Genomic DNA, 24,846 nt, shown 5'->3' with positions numbered 1-24,846 from the left:
TTCACAAGCAACGATTCCCCCCCCCCCCCTCACACACACCAAAAAAAAAGAATCTTTTAATCTTTTAGATGTTTTTACACATGTTGCACTGATGGCTCAATCCATGGGGTTTTTTTTTAGAGCCACCTTTCTTCTAATAAAACTTTTATTGATGCCATCTGTTACTAAAGATCAAGTCACAGAGGTGGGGGGAGATACAGCTCCTAACTGAAGCTCCTAACTGAAGCTGGCTCTGCTTCCCCTTGCCCCTAAGTAATGAGGGATTTGAGAGAGACGTTGGCTGTGTGAGACTTGATGAAGAGAAGTCCTGATTAAATGACTAGGTGACACAGGACTTGGTCCAACCATTCTTAAAAAGGGATAAAATAAATAATTCTGAATGAACCAGCCACTGGCTTCTTCTGATATTTAAAGAATCCAGGCAGAATCTGTGTAGCTTCTGGACTGATAGATGAGCCTGGCTGCTATGTTTAGAATAGATTGAAGTGGGTCAAGTTTTGGACAAAGTGAGGTCATGGGCAAAACTAAAAGTGGGGCCCCAGAGTAAAGAAAATATGAACTGTCACATTCAGTAGGATCAAGAAGACTCAGCACTATACTACCTCCCAATATACACTTAACAAAAATGTATAAATTGTATATACATATGGTGTGTTAGTGGAGGTGCTATCGGTAATGTGCAGGTAACAACTAATAGCCTTATTTAGTTTTGTGGCTCTAGATTCTGACATAAGCTATATTTGATAGGTAACAGAACGTCACAACATAAATACATGAATGTACCTGAATTCACCTATAGGCAAACAACATTTCATATAAAACAAAAGAACAGTTCGTATAAAACATAAAATGAAATCTTTGTATACAGTGTAAATAGGATCACAGGCTGGGCTATAATGAAAGGTGGCACTGTAGAGCCCTTGTGCCGACCTTTCCAGAAAAAAAAAAGTTAAAAGTACTTAATTTCTTTATTTTTATAAAGAGTGTGGAATATAGGAGAGCGATATATGAATGTCCTTCACTTGCAATGTGGTGAATTGTTGAAAATATCTTCATAGGCAAAGGAATAACTTTGGTTGACTTTGTTATAAAGTGACGCTTTAAAGTGTTTGTACGCCTTAAAGTTTATACAACTCACTTCTGCCGGCCACAGTCAATATTGTATGTTGGCATTGGATATAGCATAATCTCCTCTATAAATGTAATGACTCACGTTTCTTGACTTTCGGCACAATCCGGACTCGTTATGTCTGTGCTGATATGAGTCGCCGCGGCACTCTTCCAGCGAATAGTATCGGAGTTGCTATGTGTCCTGTGCACCTGCGTCTAACCCGACACGATCAGCTGGTTCAGGTCCTGATTGTCTGCCGTGCTCGGCAAACACCTGATGCGGTAGGCTACTTGATGCTGTGATACAATGTGTATCTTTTTAGTTGCCGGCAATTCTTTTTTAAGAGAAGGTGTGTTCCTTGTCAGTTATCTCACATCCACACTGGAAACAATGTTCTTGCCAAACGCGTTTCAGAGCCACTACTCGGCTCCTTCCTCAGTGGCTCAGTGAATTCAGGTACATTCATATATTTATATTGTGACGTTCTGTTACCTATCAAATATAGCTTGTGTCAGAATCTATAGCCACCAAACTAAATAGGGCTATTAGTTGTTATCAGGTCACTATTTGACTTTTCAAATTTTTTTAAACATGTAATGTTACATATGCTACATATACCAGGAATAACATCTTTTAAAGAGGCTGGCCACTTTAACTCATGTGTGTTTAAGTGTGGAGGGCAGGATATTAGCTAATTTACCAATAAACATCTATTAACACATTCCCTACGCATGTCGAACTATTACAGTGCACAACGGTAGCACTTGTATGGAGAGGGCTCTGTGAGCCCACTCCATACAAGGTGTGTGTTTACTTCATATTGCAGCAAACACCTATCGGTAACATCCACGGTCAGTTCTGGCACTGATCGCAGGTGTTGACCATGTAAATGCCAGAGGCAGAGGGAAAATTAATGAAAAAAAAATTATGGATTTTTGAAGGTGGAGAGCAAAAAATGGAAAAGGGCCAAGTGGTTAAAAGTTCTTCACCGCAGCAGGTGGAGGGTCACATGATCTCTTTAAACCTCACCCTAATGCTAAGTGGGCTTGATAGGCTATGGAATGAGCCAGGGTAGGAACGTTGAGGTGCATTCACTGTAGCCTAGTGTAGGTCAAGGTGGAATTCTACGCCAGGCTCAGGTGGAGGAAAATCATGATTGGTGCTCGATGTGTCCAATTATGATAGATGCCCCACACTGACCTTAACCCCTTAACGACTTGGCCATTTTGCACCTTCCTGACACGACCCTTTTTTTGAAATCTGACATGTGTCACTTTAAGTGGTTATAACTTTGGAACACTTTAACATATCCAGTTGATTTTGAGATTGTTTTTTCATGACACATTGTACTTCATGTTAGTTGAGAAATTTAAGCAATATGTTTAGTATTTATTTATGAAATAAAGGAAATTTGGCAAAAATTTAGAAAAAACCTGTTTTTCAAATTAAAAAAAAAATTTCTACTTGGTTAGTCATATCACCATGAATTGTGGTCAGAATAAGGACATCTCTTAAGTCCTTATATTTGACCAATACTATGTTCCTGATGTCCGCACTTTCTAAGTGGCTACCTAACAAGGATTCCAGGTGACCTCTATGGTTTTAGCGTAAAGTGCTGGCACACGCTACAGAAACTCTGGAACTGAGGGATGGGAATAGTGGAACACTGGGATAAAAGTTATCCACATACAAGTGGAAACCCTTATCCAGCAGTGGGTGCACAAATCGGTCAATCGGAGCTCTCTGAGAGACGGCATGATGCCACCAGACATGGCGCCTACCACTGATGATTGGTGCGGTCCTACTCAGCAATGATTGTCGCTGTGTGTTTCTATTATTCACCCAGCGATGCCCATTGTGACAAATATTGCTGCTATTGGTTGGTTCAGATCAACCAGCCAATAGCAGCGAACATGAACAGAGGGGGGCAGCGAAGGGCTGACAAAATGTAAAAAAACCCACAAAAAATAAAAAATTTGTAAAAATGAAAAATTCAATTCATAAAAATGTCCCAAAAGCCCCTAACACATATAAAACAATAAATAATAAAGAAGTGGAAAAAAAACCACAACATATTAGGTATCACCGCGTCCCAAAATGTTCAATCTATAAAGATATAAAAACGGTTATTTCCGGTGGTGAACCCCGTAACATAAAAATGTGCTCAAATGTCCGAATCAAAAATTTTTTTTGCCATTTTGCAACACATAATAAAAAGTGATCTAAAGGTTGCACAGTCCCCAAAATGGTAGCAATGAAAACGCCAGCATGTCCCGAAAAAAATGACACCTCAGCCAACACCGAACACCTAAGCATGAAGTTATTGAAGTCAGAATGTGGTAAAGGTAATAATTTTTGGGGGGTACATAAGTTTTTAATTTTTGCTAAAATCTATTAACACCTAATAAAACCTATATAACTGTGTTATCCCTGTGATTGTACCAAACCAAAGAATATATTAGAGATGAGAATGTACAGTGAAAGATGTAAAAACAGAGCCCACAAGAAAATGGCGCAAATGCGGTTTCTTGTCAATTTTACTGCATTTTCAATTGTATTTCCACTTCCCAGTACAGGGGATTGAATATAAAATACCATCACTAGGAAGTAAAATTTGTGAATAAGCCCTCAGTTGCAGGACATTTGAACAAATACAAATAGACTTTCAGTTGCCACATGCATGGTTTTATCAGTATCTACAGCTTAGACATGCTCTCGAAACACAGATTAGGGGGGAGCCGATAGCAGTAGGCTCTGTTGGGGCATTGAATAGGATATTGAAGGCAAAATCCACTAAGGGCCTCATTTCTTACTCCTACACTATATTGCTCAATGACTCCATGAAAGATGTGCCCTTAAAGTGTAGGGCAAAATGGGAAGGAGAAGTGGGTCCTATTGAGGATGAACAGTGGACAGAGGCTTTGGAACTAATTCCTACTCTCTCTCCTAGCGAAGCTCGTAGGATGTCTCACCTCTTACTGTTGCATAGAGCCTATAAATCCCCCCAACTGCTGTATCGTATAGGGATCAGATCCACCTCAGACTGTCCAAGATGTGGCATAGAAGATGCGGGAATATGCTGCATATGATGTGGGACTGTAGAGAATTGGAAAATTTCTGGAAGTACAGCGTTCCTGTACCAAGCCAGGAAGGTCATAGCCGCTCACTGGATAAGGCCTCGGCCACCAGACAAGAGGGAATTCATAAATCGTCTGAATACGATTATACGATTGGAATATACTGTATATGCAAAACGAAACTGCATTCCAAAATTTGAGAAGATATGGGGCAAGTGGATGGACACACCAGGTTTGCCATCAGCATCCCTGTTACGTTTAAGGGCAAGTTTGGAGTATCAGCTGTCTTTGGTGAAATAGGCAATGGAGGTTCCATTTGTAATCAGAATAGTTGGAAACAAGGGTGCTGGAGGGGGAGCTGTCTCATAGGGGAGGGGGGGGTTGGGGGAGGGTAGAGAGGGATATATATTGTTATATTTATTTGTGCAATTTGGACAGTATTGCAAACAATATAGTATAAAATCTGGAATAGTCTTGAAGTTATTACCTGGCTGTACTGTATATGTGTAATATTGAAGATGCCTGTCAATGTTTATATTTGATGCGGTATATATTTCTCTCATTGTTATACTTGTTGAGTTTGTAAAAGGGGGGGGGGGGGAACAAAAACCTTCAATAAAAATATTTGATTTAAAAAAAAAAGTAGGGAGCGATAAATAGAAAGTAAAATGGAAAAAAAACTATCAGTGGCAAAGGGATAATATGCCCCCTATACCACATAAAAGGTTTACAAATTCTCTGGGATAAAGGTTTGTGGTACCTGAGATACATTTGAAAACGCAATCCAAAGGCTCCACTCGCGATAACATATTTTGGTAAAATTGTGTTTCCACATTTACTTAACTAAATGCAAAGTAAATGCAATCTTACCTCAACGTACGATTGAAGGTGGAGCCTTTGGATTGTGTTTCAAAATGCAACCAAAATCCTTCCCTTCCTCACCCCGCCATGCGCCTTGACAGTGCGTTACACCCACACCTCTTACTTGGAAAAAAACTGCCCAATATATTCCTAGATGCCATTTTATTCAGTTAATGTGGATAAATTTTGTGGCTATATGAATGTTTTAATGATTAAATTGATTAGTGAATTTCAAATCAAACCTTCATTTTGTTTGAATTTCTGTAAAATACATAAAGGGTTAACAAACTTCCTACCTGCTGTTTTGAATAGTTTGCAGGGTGAAGTTAATACAACAGGGTGATATGTGGGGGCTTTCTATTGACAGAACTTCCAAAACCCCTATAGAAATGAAATGGTCCCTAAAATAATTGATTCTAAAATTTTAGACAGAGAATGCTGTTTGATTTGTGAACTTTTTTAGCGTTGTGATAAAACAAAAGGACACTTATAAAATGACGCCAACACCAAGCTGAGATATGGTAAATGTTAATTAGCAACTAATTTGGGTAGTAAGACTATCAGTTTGAAAAACAGAACATTTTGAAGTTTGAAAATAGCAATTTTTTTCAAAATGTTTACCGAATGTTAAATATATCAACCACAATTTCCCGCTATTTTGAAGTACAAAATGTAACGCAAAAACAAACTCAAAAACCCTTGGGTAAGTTAAAGCCTTCTAAAGTTATAACCAGATAAAGTGACACATGCTGATTTTTAAAAATAGGCTTTGGTCATCAAGGCGCAAATGAGCTTGGTCACTAAGGGGTTAAACTACATCATAACTGATGACAATGCAGTTGAGCAGCAGTTTTAACTGCAACTGTCAACAAATGACTTAGGTCACAGATTATGTTGTGAACACTCTCCTGTAGACATAGATAAGACATTCGATAAGACATTTAAAGACTATGCTGCCTACGGTCCATGTCACTGCTGAAAAGCATTTCACTAAATTCTGTTCAGCAGCTCAAGCAAGATGGTCGGCAATAATCATGTACGTAAGATAGAATTTTAAATATCTACAATCAGAAATGAAAACAGATGAATATAAAAAGGTTGGCTTAGATTGGTAAACAAAAAACCCAATTTTTTAGGTTGGGGAAATAAAAGCTTATTTACTGTGACTTTGCTAATAAAGACATCCTTGTAGGAGTGCAGAGACTTACAGTCATTGATGCTCTACTGGGGGATTTTAGGAAATATGGAAATATGTTTTCCAGATTAAAATAAGAAAAACATTGCCTGTTAGATACGTAGGCAACCCCCTTAACATTAAGCATGAATTTTTCAGGCTTTTTCCTTTTTTAGGCGTAATTCACACTGACATTGTGGGGACGTATACGCCCGCGAGCTTGCAACTGCATATATGTCCCAATAGACTGCAATAGGTACACAACGGCGGTACGCTGCAACTGAAAAAATTAGAACATGCTTTGTCTTTTTCCATGTGTATGGTCATATGCCCTTTGGAGAGGGGAGGGGTGACCCATCCTCCTCTGCCGCATGCCGATGTGTGCTGGCTATGGCAGGATGAGCACACTTTAGACTACGTTTGTGTGAAGCAGACCGTATGTGTAGTTATATTACTCTCTCTCTATATATATATATATATATCTTATTCTTCCTTTAGTTTTGATAAGATCAACTGGTTCCCATACTATACTGTAGAATAATGTGTGCTGAGGTGTGTGCAGTATAAGCCATGAGCTACACAGCTTTTTGAATTTTAGCCAGAAAAAAGCTCAGTTTGGCATTTCTCATTCCTGACACTCTAATCCTGTGGGTGACTGAATAAGACACATCCAGAGGGTACAATACAGGTGTTATAAAGTAAACAGCCCATTCCCGGACCCAGCAGAGCTATTCTCAGAACACGTATTCTCCTTATGGCTGCCAATTTCTGAGTACCAGGACAGATTTTTGGCACTCTTAGCTGATCTGGTATAGCACAAATACAATTGCATGTATTGCTCCTATTTATTCATGTTATAGATTGTAAGCTCTTGTTCTGTTATTATATTCGGTAACCTGGGCACTAGCTACTTCTGAGTGTTGGAACAGATTACTAACATTGTGGATAAGATAACAAATTTAGTTTACTAGGTACATGTATATTGGGGAGATTTATCGGTGTGTTTGGCAGGTCTTCTGATGGGTTTTTATAACTGTTTAGGCACTTGGGTTTTTGCACTTTCTTTAGAGCACTCAGACCTGCCTAATTTGTCAATGAAATTATATTTTTTTGCCTCAAATGTTGAAATAAAAACTGCATTTAGTCATTGATGGGTGGTTTAGCTCTTCTTTGGCATATTTTGTGTCTGAATCTGCTGGGTTTTCTGCAACTTTATGCAGAAAAAGTGTCAATTTACATTTGGGATATGGGACTTTTTAGACGCAAAAAAGTAGCAAATTTGATAAATTGGCTACAAAAATGGACACCAGCCAAGCGCAAAAGAGCACCCAACAAGCCGATGATAGTAGACCAAAAAAGATGAAAATGGCTTGGGAAAGTTACACCCCACTACCTAATTAAGAAAAAAGACTACACATAAAGTACAAAATAAACTTTATTTCAGATATACACATGATACATTAAAAATGGAGGCTCAGTAGAGCCAACAAAGGTTCACCCATACCCTTGATAAAGAATTACATTATATAACATGTAAAAGGCGACCCATAGTCATAAATCATTATACTTGACTAGACTAGTCAAAAGACAACATCAGTGAAATCCAATAGTACAGTGAATACAGAGTATGTCAGCGCAAGTGGAACATCTCAACATGTGTTTCATCCAGAAGAAGCAACTACGTAACACATGTCAGGGCATTCCACCCCTCCTGACCTACTCTGTGGGGAGGATTTAACAGAAGTGTCTGAGAGAAGAACTGTTAACTGGCAACCAATCAGAGCTCAGCTTTAATGGGGTTTTCCCATGGATGAAAATTCTTACATTTCTTTCCCCTAGTGATGTTAACACAATAAATATCATTTAAACCCTTTACTTTACAATTTTACTCAGTGTTATTGCTGTTTTTGTTCCTATCTCTCCCTCGGCTGCTTAATAGAAAATCCAAGGGTGTAGACGGGGCCTCTCTAAGCAGACACATTATAACCCTTCTAGTTTTGTGGGTTGACGATGTGGTTAGATTATCAGGGTACAAGGTGTATGTGCACTTTCATCTGGCTTCTGACATTGTACTAACAAACTGACCCATAGAAAGAGAGATGAGATAGATCAGAGAGGCATGACATGATTACACAGACCATTACACTGTTACACTGTGAGCTCTGCTACATCTCACAGATATGTGGCTGCCTCCCCCTTCCCCGGATCACTTATCTCCTTGTAGCTTATTACACTGTGAGCTCTCCTACATCTCACAGACATGTGCCGGCCTCCCACATCCCCCGGATCACTTATCTCCTAATATCTTGTAGTTTCATAGTTTCATAGTTTATACGGTTGAAAAAAGACACTTGTCCATCAAGTTCAACCAAGGAAGGGTAGGGATTGGATGAGGAAGGGATTTAGGGGAAACAATTCTATATAACATAACCATCAATGGTATTTAGGTGTAAAAAGGCATGTAGACCCTTCTTAAAGCTCTCTGCTGTCCCTGCTGTGACCAGCGCCTGAGGCAGGCTATTCCACAGATTGACCGTTCTCATAGTAAAAAAGCCCTGTCGCCTCTGGTGATTAAACCTTGATTTCTCCAAATGGAGACAGTGCCCCCTCGTCTTTTGATTTGATCTAATCTGAAACAACTTACCACCATATTTTTTGTATGGACCATTCATATATTTATATAAATTAATCATGTCTCCTCGTAGTCGTCTCTTTTCCAGACTAAATAAATCTAGTTGTTTTAATCTTTCCTCATAACCAAGACCCTCCATACCCCTTATCATTTTTGTGGCTCTACGTTGAACCCTCTCCAGCTCCAGGGCATCCTTTTTATGGACCGGTGCCCAGAACTGGACAGCATATTTCAGATGAGGCCGAACCAATGCCTTGTATAGTGGTAATATTACATCCCTATCACGAGAGTCCATACCACTTTTGATACATGACAAGATCCTACTAGCTTTAGAGGCAGCTGATTGACATTGCATGCCGTTATTCAATTTATGATCTACTAGTACCCCCAGGTCCTTCTCAACAAGGGACTCTCCCAGATTTACTCCCCCAAGGACATATTTTGCCTTTGGATTATTGGCCCACAGGTGCATAACCTTACATTTATCCACATTAAACCTCATTTGCCAAGTGGATGACCAAACATTCAGTTTGTCCAAGTCACCCTGCAGCCTATGAACATCCTCCATAGACTGTATTACACTACACAGTTTGGTGTCATCTGCAAAAATAGACACAGTGCTATTAATTCCTACCTCTATATCATTAATAAATATATTAAATAGTAGTGGGCCAAGCACAGAACCCTGGGGTACACCACTCATAACTGGTGACCATTCCGAGTATGAATCATTGACCACAACTCTCTGGATACGATCCTTCAGCCAGTTTTCAATCCAATTGCAAATGATTTCTGCCAAACCAATAGCCCTAATTTTACCCATCAGACGTCTATGAGGGACAGTGTCAACACAATATCCACAGCTGCTCCTCCATCCAGGCACCTGCTCACCTCTTCATAGAAGCAGATAAGGTTAGTTTGACAACTTCTATTCTTAGTAAACCCATGCTGGCTATCACTTATTATTCTATTTGATGTCACATACTCCAGTATATAGTCTTTTACTAACCCTTCCAATACTTTCCCCACAATGGAAGTTAAGCTTACAGGCCTGTAATTGCCAGGCGAAGTTCTAGAGCCCTTTTTATATATTGGCACCACATTTGCCTTGCGCCAGTCACTTGGCACCACACCAGACATTATGGAGTCCCTGAAGATTATAGACAGTGGTACAGCAATAACAAAACTGAGTTCTTTAAGAACTCTGGGGTGTAACCCATCTGGTCCAGGAGCTTTGTACACATTGATTTTATTGAGCTTAGAGTGGATAATGTCTACATTTAGCCAGTCTAGTATATTACAGGGTGCATGACCTGCACTGGCACCACCCACGTCAGAAGTTCTCTCTTCTATTGTATAAACGGAGCTAAAAAACCTATTAAGTAACTCCGCCTTCTCTTGGTCTCCAGTCACCGATGCCCCATTTTGAGAATAAAGGGGTCCAACCTGTTCTGACCCATTTTTTTTTTTGCGTTGATATACCTAAAAAAATTCTTGGGATTTGTTTTGCTATCTTTAGCCACCTGTCTTTCATTTTGTATTTTGGCTGATTTGATTTCTTTTTTACAGATTTTGGTAAGTTTTTTGTAAGTATTGAAAGCCTCTGGTGACCCGTCAGATTTATATTTTTTAAATGCCCTCTTTTTCTCATTAATTGCCCTTTTAACTGTAGCTGTAAGCCACGCGGGGTGTAATCTAGCCCGTCTATACTTGTTACCTATTGGAATAAATTTAGAAGTATAAAAACCCAGGATAGATTTGAATTTCTCCCATTTAACATTAGTATCATCATTTGACAGAATCTGATCCCAGTCCATATCCTGTATTGCAGCCCTGAATTTTTGGAAATTAGCCCTCTTAAAATTCAAAGTTTTTGATTTTCCCACCTGTTTCTGCTTTTTAAAGTTTAAGAGGAAAATAATTATATTATGATCGCTGTTCCCAAGGGGTTCCCTGATACTGACATTTTGGACAATCTCCTCATTGTTAGAAATCACAAGGTCCAACAATGCGTCACCTCTTGTGGGATCTTCTACAAGCTACACCATAAAATTATCCTGAAGAATGTTCATAAAATGTCTCCCCTTCACAGATGAAGACGAGCCCTGACCCCAATTTATATTTGGAAAGTTAAAGTCTCCCATTATCAGTACGGACCCCTCCTGTGCTGCCCGCTCCATCTGTTTATATAGGTGACCCTCTATTTCCTCAGAGATGTTAGGGGGTCTATAAATTACACCAAAAATAATTTTCTCAAAGCTCTCTTGGCTTTGAATTTCCACCCACAAAGTTTCAGCCTCCTCACACTCTGAGACCACTGACTCATTCACAATTGCTTTTAAGTCTCTTCTGACGTACAGACATACACCACCTCCCCTCCTATTTGCCCTGTCTTTCCGAAAGAGTGTAAAACCTTGAATATTAACAACCCAATCATGCGATGCATCAAGCCATGTCTCTACTACACCAACAACATCTAACTGTTCCTCTAATATCAGAGCCTCAAGCTCACCCATTTTGCCTGTGATACTTCTGGCATTTGTGAACATACAATTTAATTTTCCACAGTTATTTATCTGATTTAAAGTAATTTTACTGGCACATATATCCTCACCACTGTTCTGCAACTTGTGGATCTCCTTATCCACCGCCTTGGTCCCACATACACCGCCCACCTCACCACCCACCAACATAACCTGCCCCCTCTCTGACCTGTCTACCCCTTCAGTGTCTTCCTTTTCCTCCTCCCCCGATCCTAGTTTAAATACTCCGCCACCCCTGCTAGGATCTTCTCCCCCAGCACAGCAGCCCCCCTTCCACCTAGGTGCAAGTTATCTGCAGAAAACAGCTTGTACCCCAGTGAAAAGTCAGCCCAATGCTCTAGAAACCCAAATCCCTCTGCTCTACACCAGGATCTGAGCCATGCATTTAACTCCCTGAGCTCCCGCTGTCTGCTCTGTGTAGCGCATGGCACAGGTAGGATTCCGGAGAATACTACCTTGGAGGTCCTTTCCTTAAGCTTTGAACCTAGTTCTTTAAAATTATTCTTCAGGCTCCTCCACCTACCATCTATTCTGTCATTGGTACCAACATGGACCACGACAGCTGGGTCATCCCCAGCCCCTCCCAGTAATTTATCCACCCTTTCCACCACATGCCGAACCCTGGCACCAGGGAGACAGCAAACCATTCGGTTGAGGCGGTCTTGGCGACAAATTATTCTATCCGTCTTCCTGATTATAGAGTCCCCTACAACCACTAGCTGCCTTGGCTTGCCTGCACTCCCATCCACCCTACTACTAGCTGGTCTGCTCCCCCGGCTGTGAGGGAGAGCAGGATCCGCTAGGGCTGCCATTTCTGACACTGACGTCCTTACATCATTGCACAATTTTGCAATTTTGCTTGGATGTTCAGAGTCAGAGTTCGCCTTCCTTTTCTTTGACCCCTTCCTACCCCCTCTATTTATAGTAACCCAGCTACCCACCTGGCCCTGCTGGCTTTCCTCTCCACCCTCCACTTCTACCCCGCTTATTGCTTGCTCAGTGAGCAGCATACTCCTCTCAAGATTGTCAATTGCTCGCAGCCGTGCAATATCTTCCTCCAGATCTCTAACACGAGCTTCCAGTAGAAAAATATGGGCACATCTGTCACAGCGGTATTCACCCTGGAACTCTTGCTCCAGCAGTGTATACATGCGGCAGAGTGTGCACTGGAGCATACCACCAATCTTGCTAGCCATATCCTAGTAACAAAACTGTGATGAGTATATAAATCAAGAGATATAAAATGTAGGTTACTTACAGTTCTGTGGACTTCTCTTTTTCAAACTCCGCTTGCAGTTTGCAGCCTCTCTCTCTGCTCACAATCTCCTGGCAGGAAGTATTAAGTGAGTATCTCTGAGCTCCATGCAGGGGGCGTGGCTACAGCCACACAGCAGAGTCATCCAAGATGGCGGCCCCACCCAAAGTCAAAAGTTACTGGGTCGTGTCAAGGGGCAACTGAAATTGTGTAAACTAGGACTGATAGTTAAATGCTGCATTTTTGTTAATAACAGTGAATTAGAGAATGTGTAATTTTGTTATCCTGAGTACATATAAAAAACTTGTCTTCGTGGGAACACCCCTTTAATTAAAAAAACAGCTGTTTGAAAATTAACCCCGTATCACCAACGCTTGTTTTCAGCTTAATGACCAAACTCGATTTTTCACATCTGACACGATAATTGGTTATAACTTCGGAACGCTTTAACATATCCAGGTGATTTTGAGATTGTTTCCTCGAGACATATTGTACTTCCTCAAAGATATAAAATTAGTGCTCTACTCCTTATACTGTTTGTCAAATGGCTAGAGCCTCTCACCACCTCTTCATGGACTGGAAATAAAAGATATCCCCGACTCCTTACATCGCCAATCGTCCTCCTTTAGTGGGTTGAAACACAATCCTCGTCTCGTTACCGTGTCCACGGCGTGTTCCCAATCCTACATCAGGAGGTATGCGATAGAATAGTGCAGATTGCCAGGTTCAAAAAGGAAATAGTATTTATTGTATACACTCACACATTCCAATTTAAAAGCGCGCATGTAGTAAAAGCATAAGACGCCTAAAACACCTCGCCCGACCCAGGTTTCGCCTATTCAGGCTTCTTCCGGGGCATGGTGTTTGGCGTCATCACTGGTGTTTTTATACCAAAATCACATACACCGACACAAAACCACTTCCCCCCTAACTCAGGGAGACCAAGACCTTCCATCCGCATAAACATGATGTCATGTATTGCCATACAAGCCGATGTTAATTTGCATATCAAAATACAAAAATACACAAAAGCTTACTTACATGTAAACAAATTTTAAAAAACAAATTTAAAAAACTTTAAATGTTCGTTCAATATTGATGCTGTACATATTAAGATCGCCTCCTTCATTCCTATATCATTCCTATATCAGCATTGAAACATTATACAGTAATACAGTGATTACTAAAATAATTATACAAGAAAACTTTTTAGTTCAAAGTCTATATTAAGGCCATATGGTTGGAGGGTGTTCAGGTGGTAAATCCAAAAACCTTCCCTGACATTCAATTTCTTGTTCAGGTCTTCTCCCCTCCAGTGTGCCTCAACTCTTTCCAGACCAAAAAAAATTAAATCTTTAGGGTTCTGGTTATGCTTCTCACGAAAGTGGGCAGATAAACTGTGTGTCTGGGTGGATAAAGGGGTAGTAAAGGAATTCAATATAGACAGGAACTCACCCCCATACAAGATAAAAGATTTTATAAATTGCGATACTTGCGCCATTATTTATTTGATTGTTTGCCCATGTGGACTCAAGTATGTTGGGAGGACGGGGAGAAAGCTAAAAATTAGAATCGGCGAGCATGTTAGAAATATAAAGAAGGGTTTAAAGACACACAGTTTGTCTGCCCACTTTCGTGAGAAGCATAACCAGAACCCTAAAGATTTAATTTTTTTTGGTCTGGAAAGAGTTGAGGCACACTGGAGGGGAGAAGACCTGAACAAGAAATTGAATGTCAGGGAAGGTTTTTGGATTTACCACCTGAACACCCTCCAACCATATGGCCTTAATATAGACTTTGAACTAAAAAGTTTTCTTGTATAATTATTTTAGTAATCACTGTATTACTGTATAATGTTTCAATGCTGATATAGGAATGATATAGGAATGAAGGAGGCGATCTTAATATGTACAGCATCAATATTGAACGAACATTTAAAGTTTTTTAAATTTGTTTTTTAAAATTTGTTTACATGTAAGTAAGCTTTTGTGTATTTTTGTATTTTGATATGCAAATTAACATCGGCTTGTATGGCAATACATGACATCATGTTTAAGCGGATGGAAGGTCTTGGTCTCCCTGAGTTAGGGGGGAAGTGGTTTTGTGTCGGTGTATGTGATTTTGGTATAAAAACACCAGTGATGACGCCAAACACGATGCCCCGGAAGAAGCCTGAATAGGCGAAACCTGGGTCGGGCGAGGTGTTTAAGGCGTCTTATGCTTTTACTACATGTGCGCTTTTAAATTGGAATGTGTGAGTATATACAATAAATACTATTTCCTTTTTGAACCTGGCAATCTGCACTATCCTTTCGCATACCTCCTGATGTAGGATTGGGAACACGCCGTGGACACGGTAACGAGACGAGGATTGTGTTTCAACCCACTAAAGGAGGACGATTGGCGATGTAAGGAGTCGGGGATATCTTTTATTTCCAGTCCATGAAGAGGTTGTGAGAGGCTCTAGCCATTTGACAAACAGTATAAGGAGTAGAGCACTAATTTTATATCTTTGACTCTGTGACTTTGTGGCATATACGGGAGTATGCCGTATTAGTGGCTCCTCCATATTTTTATGTTACATTTTCCATCTTTCCTGGATATTTTATTATTTATTTCTGCATAATATTGTACTTCCTGTTAGTTGTAAAATTTAAGTGATAAGTTTTGTGTTTTAGTCTGAAAAAAATGAAGATTTGGCAAAATTTCTGAAAAATTCTTCATTTTCAAAGTTTGATAAGTTCTACTTTCCAGGCAAATAGTTAAACCACCCAAAAAGCTAGATAACTAACATTTCCAGAATATCTGCTTTATTTTGGAATTATATTTCATGCATCCTCTACTTTTTCTAGGATGTTATGAGGCTTATGAGGCTTTAGGTGCAATTTTTCTAATTTTCATGAAAATCGGCTTTCAAGTGACTTTGAAAGGCCTAAATAGTAGTAAAACCCCATAAATTACCCCACTATAGAAACCCATGTGTGGTGGTCAACTGCTGTATGGGCCCACGACCAGGCATTGAATGGAAGCAGCGCCATTCAGAGCATGGTGCAGGCTATAAAATTGTCACATTGCGCAGGCTATAAAATGGAATTTTTTTTGTTAATAGAAACATATGTGGCCTTATTATTTGCCGAGTGATATAAGATGTATAAATAATTAATTTTAGCTTATTTATGAGAATTTATCAACTATTTCAAAGGGGATACATACAAAATTATCAATTTTTATTTGGGATTTTTAGCACTTTTTTTTCCCACTTAACAAAACATAAAAATAATATTTTATCTTTAGTTCTCTGGTTCACCACGATTACGGTGATACCTCATTTATATAGTTTTTTTTAATCTTTACTCAATTTTACTGAGCAAAACCAATATTGGAGAAAATTGCATTTTTTTTGACTATCGATAACATTTTTAAGTGGCATAACTTCTGTATTTTTCTGTTGCCAGGCCTGGTTGAGGGCTTATTTTTGCAAAAATAAACTTTCAGTCATATCATATTAACTTTTTTGATGACTTTTTAGAGCATTTTTTTTAGGGTAATAGATTAAAAATTGTATGTTACAGGAAGTTTTTTTTTTTTTTTTTTACGTGGTTCACCAAGCGGGTTCAATATTATTTTAGATTTATTGTACAGATAGATACAGATGCAGTGATACCAAATATGTACTTTTTTGTGTGTGTTTGTGTTTTATATACTTTATTTGGATTTTATAGGTACTTGGGCTGATTAGGGGACTTTTATTTTATTTCATTATTTTAAAATGATTTTTACTTTTTATTTTACATTTGATCACTTGTTCAAGCCCTTACACTGAAATACACATCCGGGAACTCAGTTATTCCGATGACACAGCCAGACAGCGGCACTTGCTAGACCTGATGTTGCGCAATCTTCTTCCGACGCGCCAACGTAGAAAGGGAGTGCATAAGAAGAATTGCCCTTAATGACTGCCGTAAAAAAGCCATAAGGTGGTCATTAAGGGGCTTTCAAGCTGATCTCTGATTGGTTGCCATGAGCAATTAGAGCAGTTCAGCTCTCAGAGACTTGTGATACATCCCTCCCCCCCCCCCCCGTATGTATTGTACATAATACTATTGGGGGGCTTACCTGATGTAGTTTTTTGTTAAATTATTTACTGAGATGATAATTGTAATATTATAGAACTAGGGGTTGCCTTTGTACATGTTATATGATGAAATGCTTTATGAAGGGTAGAGGTGGATTTTTATTGGTTCTTTTGAGGTTCTAATTTAAATGAATAATTTGCATATCTGAAATAAAGTTGTTTTTGTATTTTATGCTCAGTCTTTATTATTAATTGGGTAGTGAGGTGTAATTTTCTCTTGCGATATTTTTTCTTTTTTGGTATGTTTACTTTTGCAGAGGTCCTTATTTTGGGTACCCACCCTTATCAGTGTGCTTTCTGTTTTGTAAACTGATAATTGTGATAAATCCCACTTTTGTGTGTAACACTTTTTAGTAGAAAAACTTTTGCGTTCTTAGTATTTATAAACTATTTTATCAAAATTGTCAACTTTGTTGTCGCTTTAATTTTAACAAAGCAGTGTAACATCAAAGGCTGATTTATAATTAGTTGCTATGGGCCATTCGGGCAGCTATTCAATTAGAATTCTATGTATCATTATAGAAATCATATCATGAGTGAGAATGTGTTTGTTTTCTCTATGGCGATGAATCTGACCCACTGCTGAAGTGCTGTCCAGCTGTTGGTGTTGTGGTTCCACTCATGGACATTAGGGGGAGCTCTGCCATTCCGGCTTGTAGAGCCGAACCTGTTCCTGATTTCTCTCACTCCTCTCTCTCTCTCGCCTCATTCTGTGTAACTGGCTGTGGGATTACAACAATGTGGATGCAGAGTGGAAAGCAGCGGTACTTGTGCGGCTTCTTACTCTAAGGACTAGGACTGTAACGTGGAGGACTCCTGGGCTGCCATGTTTGGGGAGTCCGTGTTCTGTGACAGGAGGCTGTGCTATGCTGTAAGTACTGTGACTTCTCCTACCGGTAGTGATGGTCAGTGACCTGCGATCTATATGTGCTGTAGATCTATATGTACATTGCAGGGTTATATATAGTATCCTCTACCATTCTCATACTTTGCACTTAGTTATCATCAGGTTGTATTATAAGTCACACAGGTCCATAGACTTTATAATGTGTGTTGCCTTGTTGTGTATATTTTTGTATGCAGTGTATCAGAGCTTGGAATACAGATCAATGTACATGCATTGCCTATAGATGTTACTTTTCATATAAAATAGTCCATGGCCTTTTTTGGAAGCAGAAGGTGATGGAGTCACTTGTAATGTACTCAGCAGGACTGATAGACAACATCTGCTCTGTCTAGAAGGCATCTCAATCTGAAACTTCTAGGGAGGAGGTTGATTTATAGCTTTCTTACTCTTCAAGTTTGGGGGGGAGGGAAAAAGAGGGGGTTGATGGCCAAGATCTTATATGTCCTTTTCTATGACTTAATGGGTTGTGTCCAGATTGTTTTCTAAGAACCCAGAACCTGTTGCAACCAGAAATGCTTCCTACCCCTTTGCTGGTATCAGCACAGTCTGATGTTTGATCCATGGTGACGTCACACGGAGAGCGACCACTGGTTGATGACGTCACTTGTCGCTTGGAATTATGTAGAGCAGTAATGGGGTGTAAAAGAAGTATTCAGCTGGCAAATGAATGACTAATATTACAATTACGTTTTCTTTACATGCACAATGTGGTTTTGGTAATCAGAGCATATAGAAATCATTTCAGTTATAAATGTAATGTCTTGAATGTATATGACATCCATTTTATGTATATGACATCAGGTAGTATGTGTATGACATCCACATAAATGATATCAGATGAGTGGCACAATGAATATGCTGAATGCTAAAACTGTGATTGTTGAATAGTTAAAAGAAGTTTTAATATTGCATTAAACCATCTGATCAGTACAGATCTTGCGGTCTAACAGCTGTATTAGTAGTACTGTAAGTCTTCATTTTCAGTTTTTTTTTGTGGTCTGCACTGAACACAAGGTAAAAGTTCATCCCGTCAATGACAAAACCAGACAACTGGAAGCTTCAACATTTCTGAAGAATGTGCAGCTCATACTAATAGCCCCCACTTTATATGGCTTTCTACTTTATTGGCTGTACGCAAATATTAGCCGCTAAGCTTTCAATGTTGTATTTACTTAGTGCCTGCCAGACATGAATTCAGAAATTTACATAGACATTCATTATACTCTCAAGTGGTGTATACATCCGTTTTGCATATCACACATTAGGCTGGGTTGACAATTTTTGCTTTTAGCAGATGGACATAGATAAATATTGAGATAAACTTATGTTCTCTGCGTATACCTGCACTTGTTCATATTGCAATGGAAAAATAATCTCACACTAGCAAAACAGAAGCCCTACCTCTTGTTATGGCTACCAATTCAAGTGGTAGTGATCACACAGATTGCTTTAGGGGGAGGTCAATGCAGAAAAGTACAATGTCATCATTTACATACAGTAAAAACCTTACCCCTATATAATTTGGTTACAATGGTGTAAACAAAAGCAAGTGGGAATTGTCTCTGACCTACATTTACATACAGATTCATGCTCCAATTAGCTACTACATGTGTAAAGCAACTTGAAATACAGGTTAATAAAAAGCTCAGTTTCTGTGGACTAGGGCATTGAAAGTCTTCCCTAGATTTCTATAAAGTTAATAGAAACCGAATTCTGTAATGCAGCAGCTATTGTCCACTAACCAGGACAGTACTGGTTGTTTATAGCAGTGTCTATAGTGAAATGGACCGCCATCTATAAATAACTACAGTCCTGGAAGCCATCATGTATTACAGTGTGTGAGTGTACCACGTGTCTGGTTCTTAAAAAAACTGAGAATCTCATTAAATTGCAGAAGAATAACCGTTTTTGGGATACCCCCATAGATGGCTTAATGGTGCAATATGTTGGATTAAGTGCTTCACATTCTCTCTCATGGAATGTGGAATGCCTGTACTCATTTGGATGTTTTTAGAAAACATGAAACGCTGTCTCCTTAGTTATGTTTAGAAGGCTGCTTTATTATAAAGTGACTTTCTGTGTCAGGCTTCAGCAAACCACTTCCTTCTTATACAATGCATAAGTCGAGCCATTTCCTCTCCCTGATGTAAAGAGACATTTGTTGCAGGGTGTATAATGCTGAAGTTACTGAACAAGTGTTTATCAAAAATCAAGATGATTATAGCGTTTTTATGTTTGTTGTAGGTTGCCCTTTTTTCATTTGTCTTTTTCCTGTGCTTTGTACTTTGTGTAGTTTTGCTCCGAACACACTTCATTCATATTATATCAGTTGGTTAATAATCTCCCAGAACGTGTTTAGGTTAGCTACTGTGCCTACAATCACCAAGCAAAGAATCGCAGGGTAGTAATTGGTGCATGCACTTCCACATACCTAGAAAGAAAATTCCTTTCCCCCTAAGGATAATTTTGTCAACAATAGGAGTGTAACATATCCCCCAGGAATACTGTAACTCCATTGCTTATACACACCACACCAATGGCTGCCAGGTGCTGTTACTCTCTTTTATTTCAATGAATGTTTTCCACCGCTTGGTTTTAGTTGGGGATTTGACATAGCAAAAGACAGGCAGAAGTTGGTATTAGTAGAAATGTATTGTAAAGTCAGGTTATGATATATGAATCATGTGTATTCTCACCTTTATTACATATGTGTCAAAGAGAAACAAATTTACACTGCATTTTTGACGGCATTAGTAATAGGACCACCACAGTAGATATGATATGTTAGCTTTTCTGAATTCTTAACGGTATATTGGTTTTTATATTCTTATCTAGAATACAGGCGGTCCCCTACTTAAGGGCACTCGACTTACAGACAACCCATAGTTACAGACAGACCCCCTGTGACCTCTGGTGAAGCTTCTGAATGCTTTACTATAGTCCCAGATTGCAATAATCAGCTGTAAAGTGTCTGTAATGAAGCTTTATTGATAATCCTTGGTCCCATTACAGCAAAAGATGTTTAAACTCCAATTGTCACTGGGGCCAAAATTTTTTTTGTCTGGATCTACAATTATAAAATATACAGTTTCGACTTACATACAAATTCAACTTAAGAACAAACCTCCGGACCCTATCTTGTACGTAACCCGGGGACTGCCTGTATTACTACTATATTAAATCATCTGGTTTACCACCAGGTTAGTGTTTTGTGGAAATAAATCAATTGTTAAAGGTTTATTTCCATACTGGGGGCGAATGTCAGGATTCTCTTGAATAGGAACAGAGCTCTTTCATTTATAGCTTTCAGATACATAGTGGACAGAATCCTTTGCTTCTGACTGTTCCTGTATAACTTGTGGTTCTGGAGGCTGCCTGGGGCAGCCAATAGGTGCAGGTTCCGATTATGGACCCCCACTGATTGCATACCAATGACCTAACCCGAGGCACTTACAAAAAATGGCCCCTAACCTTTACAGTTACCCGTTGTATCAAGATGCATGGTCACTTACTTGAGTGATTGAATTCTAGAACAGCTGGATATCCTTTTCATCACTATTCAGCAAGAAATACCAGAACTAACTAAAATCTACTTTTATTCTACTTAAGTGGGCTTGCTCCGTGGATATTGAAAGCACTGCATTGTAAGTTTCACACACCCTCAGGGGTTTGTGAACTTCTGATATAGTAACGTTAATGCACACAATATACTGCACCAAAGAGACCTTGATAAAACTGAATGATGTTATTTGTACAACACATTTATACACATATAAAAATCGCAAAAGAACGGCCTCCTTGAAGAGGTGATTAGGATCAATTTTACAGAATACCTTCAATTTATTTTACAAATGTTGCAAAACAAATGACGAAGGAATTGGACCAAGAAAATGCAAAAGATAAGCCATGGCACCTGTTTGCGGTCAATAAACGTGTTTTTGTGGCTTTCCTCCAGGTCCTCCGGTTTCCTCCCACACTCCAAAACATACTGGTAGGTTGATTAGATTGTAAGCCCCACAGGGGCAAGGACCGATTTGGCAAGTTCTCTACAGTGCTGTGTAATCTGTGTGCGCTATATAAATAAAGCAATTATTATTATTCATATTAAAGGAGAATTTTATCACTTATCCTTAGGATAGGTAATACATTTGAGATTGGCCAAGGGTCCAGTGCCTGTGGTTGTGATACTCTGCTTCAGCATCACAGGACAGTGATGCTTTGTCATTTGTCATGTGGTCTCTATTCAATGTAATAACAAGTGCTGTGCTTTATACAGGTGGGCATTTGCACCACAGATTTATGTTGTCCTCTATATTATATACAAGTGATGTTACCCTACAAAGCTTCCTCTTTGGTCTTTTTCCTTGCCATATTGTCATATAACCAAATGATTTCTTTTGCAAGGTACCACAACCTGGTATCCATATTGGGCTGTGTGATGACCACTGTCGGTGAAGCAACCCTTGAGTTCTCCTAATAACATAATTAGGTACAGGATACTGGTGTAAAACGCCACCCATGCAATGTGGACACATCTCTCTGAATGGAGGGACATTTCATTTTAAAATCAACTTTTAAAACTATGCTAATGAGCCAAGAGAGCTATGTGGGCATTACCAGTGCCCCTTTGTGCTGTAGATTCACAGGCTATTACACTATGCAAGAGCACATCTCACCAATTACCTGCTCTCTCTGCATTTCCCTCTCTTTCTGTCTGCTGCAATATCACACAGTGGCTCTTGCTTAGTGTAACAGAGGATCTTTGGTAACACCCACCATAGCCCTAATGGCATAATTTAAAAAGTTGATTTAGAAAGAAGGAAGACATGGATAACAAATATAAGAAAATTGCCACAGTAACAGTGCCTGGAGCTATGTGTAAGTGCCCCTAGCTTATCATACTTGATTTTGATATCCTTTAAAGGGAACCCGTCTCCACATTTTTCACAAATACAGGTAGTGACAGGTTCCCAAAGAACCCTAGCAACTAACTGACACCTTTTTTTAGCTAAAAATTATTCCCCCGGGATTCCCATATTTTCAACTTTATAGTTTTACCTGGTATCTAAACATGGCTACAGCAAGTTAAGGTGGGCGTGACCTCCTCAGGCTGAATGTCTATAATGTCATGTGACCAGGGTGACATCATTGCAGGTCCTATAGCTTTTGTATCATTAGAAATTGTACACCAAGCATATATCTCATGAAATCACAGCATATTTTATCACATGAAATCCCTGCAGCCTGCATGGAGAGGAGTAGGAGTCCATGGAAGCTGCTGTGATTGTTTTATGTGGTCAGATTTGTACATGGGGCATAGTTTGCTAATATTATGTATCTTAAGGACCTTTAATGATGTCACCCTGGTCCCATGACATTAGGCCACGCCCCCTCAACTTGCTCCATTGATGCCAGGTAAGATTATAACTCTGATTTTATGAGGATCTGAGGGAAACTACTTTAAGCTAAAAGCAGGGGATCAGATAGTTACTAGAGCTCTATAGGAATCAGCCACTAACTGTATTTGTGAAAAACGTGGTGACTGGTTCCCTTTAAAGGGAACCTACCACCACGAATCTACCTATAAAGGTAGATCGGGTGGTAGGTGGATGTATGGGACGTGAGGATAGCCCTTTTTAGAGCTAATCCTCACGTCCCCGCTAGCCTAGCATAAACTTTATTGACCGAATATGTTAATTTAATTAAGCGGCTACCGGGGCGTGGAGTAGCCGGACACGAGGCTACACGGCACGGCTACTCCACGCCCCAGTAGCTGCTTTCCCCCGCCTACCCTGTGATCTTCGGCGCGCAGCTCCTGGCAGCTGCGCGCCCTCGTCCGAGAAGCCGGAGTTCTGCGCATGCGCAGTAACTCCGGCCAAGATGCGCGATCTCGGGAACGAGGCCGGAGTTACTGCGCATGCGCAGAACTCCGGCTACTCGGACGAGGGTGCGCAGCTGCCAGGAGCTGCGCGCCGAAGATCACAGGGTAGGCGGGGGAAAGCAGCTACTGGGGCGTGGAGTAGCCGCGCCGTGTAGCCTCGTGTCCGGCTACTCCACGCCCCGGTAGCCGCTTAATTAAATTAACATATTCGGTCAATAAAGTTTATGCTAGGCTAGCGGGGACGTGAGGATTAGCTCTAAAAAGGGCTATCCTCACGTCCCATACATCCACCTACCACCCGATCTACCTTTATAGGTAGATTCGTGGTGGTAGGTGCCCTTTAAGCCCAGAATGAGCAGGGATTTAAATTAAAGCAAAGTATAAAGAGCTTTTTTTTTTTTTTTTTTTTACATGAAATGACATATTAATCTGCTTTACTTACATGGTGAATTGGACATTTGTAATAATAAGGTCAATGCATTAGATCCCCTGACAGCTGGTGCTAATTAACATGACCTGTTATTGGTCAGATTCTGTGAAATACTGTGATTGGAGATGATAATCTTTATTAGTAACTTGATTTCGGTTATACCGAATAACTTTAGCACAAATGCAGCAAAGTTGAGGTCACTAATGTACTAGCCCAAGGTGCTGAGTGCCAGGGGCTGTTGAGATGCAGGCTTAGGAGCAGCCGACAAAGCATTTTCCCTGGGTGACTGAATATTTAGGAGCACCCTGGTCCTTGAAGTGACAGTAGACTTGAGTATTATATACACTTGTTAAACTTTCACTTCTCCAAACTACCTGTTTATATTTTAAAGAAGAAATCATTGAAAATACTTGAATTTCTGTGACAACCCTGCTCAATGTCACATCTAAAATCACTAGGCGAGTGCCGCGCTCGGCAAATTCCGTCAGCTCCATAGAGATTAATGGAGCAGAACGGTCATGCGCGGCCGTCTGCTCCATTAGTCTGAGGAGCGGTGAGGGGTCTGGCGGACCCCTCATTTTTGCAAACTGATAGGGCCTAACTTTAGTTTGTGGGAAAACCCCTTTAAGTAAAAGCCGTGCATGGGTGACCACAACCAAGGTCCATGGGTATAATGCAGCTGGCTACAACTAGCAGTGAACTGGCCTTAAGTGACAGGTGACACATCATATTACTTTGAGGTAAAAGGCCAAAATCTCAATATATTTTTCCACCAGCTGTTGACCTTATTGACTAATGTGTATCTTTTTGTTGCCTTTATGATATTTCTGTCTGATAAGT

General features: G+C 39.8%; 1 protein-coding gene across 2 annotated transcripts in view; it reads left to right on the top strand.

Moving 5' to 3' along the window:
- The window catches only part of ARHGAP6 (Rho GTPase activating protein 6), a 381,778-nt gene that overhangs the window by 205,025 nt on the left and 151,907 nt on the right, over window positions 1–24,846 (top strand). The window contains exon 1 of one of the 2 annotated variants that reach the window (XM_072135935.1): window positions 17,467–17,659. The exons of the other annotated variant lie outside the window; for it this stretch is intronic. Within the exon in view, the coding sequence (XP_071992036.1) occupies window positions 17,615–17,659 (45 nt within the window). The 5' untranslated portion in view covers window positions 17,467–17,614. Of the gene's footprint in view, window positions 1–17,466; window positions 17,660–24,846 lie in introns of those variants that run through there. 2 annotated transcript variants of the gene reach the window in all.

This window comes from Engystomops pustulosus, chromosome 2 (genome assembly GCF_040894005.1).
Source record: "Engystomops pustulosus chromosome 2, aEngPut4.maternal, whole genome shotgun sequence".
NCBI classification, from domain to species: domain Eukaryota; kingdom Metazoa; phylum Chordata; class Amphibia; order Anura; family Leptodactylidae; genus Engystomops; species Engystomops pustulosus.
Note: the sequence above shows the minus strand (reverse complement) of the source record. Positions and strands in the feature narration are given on the sequence as shown.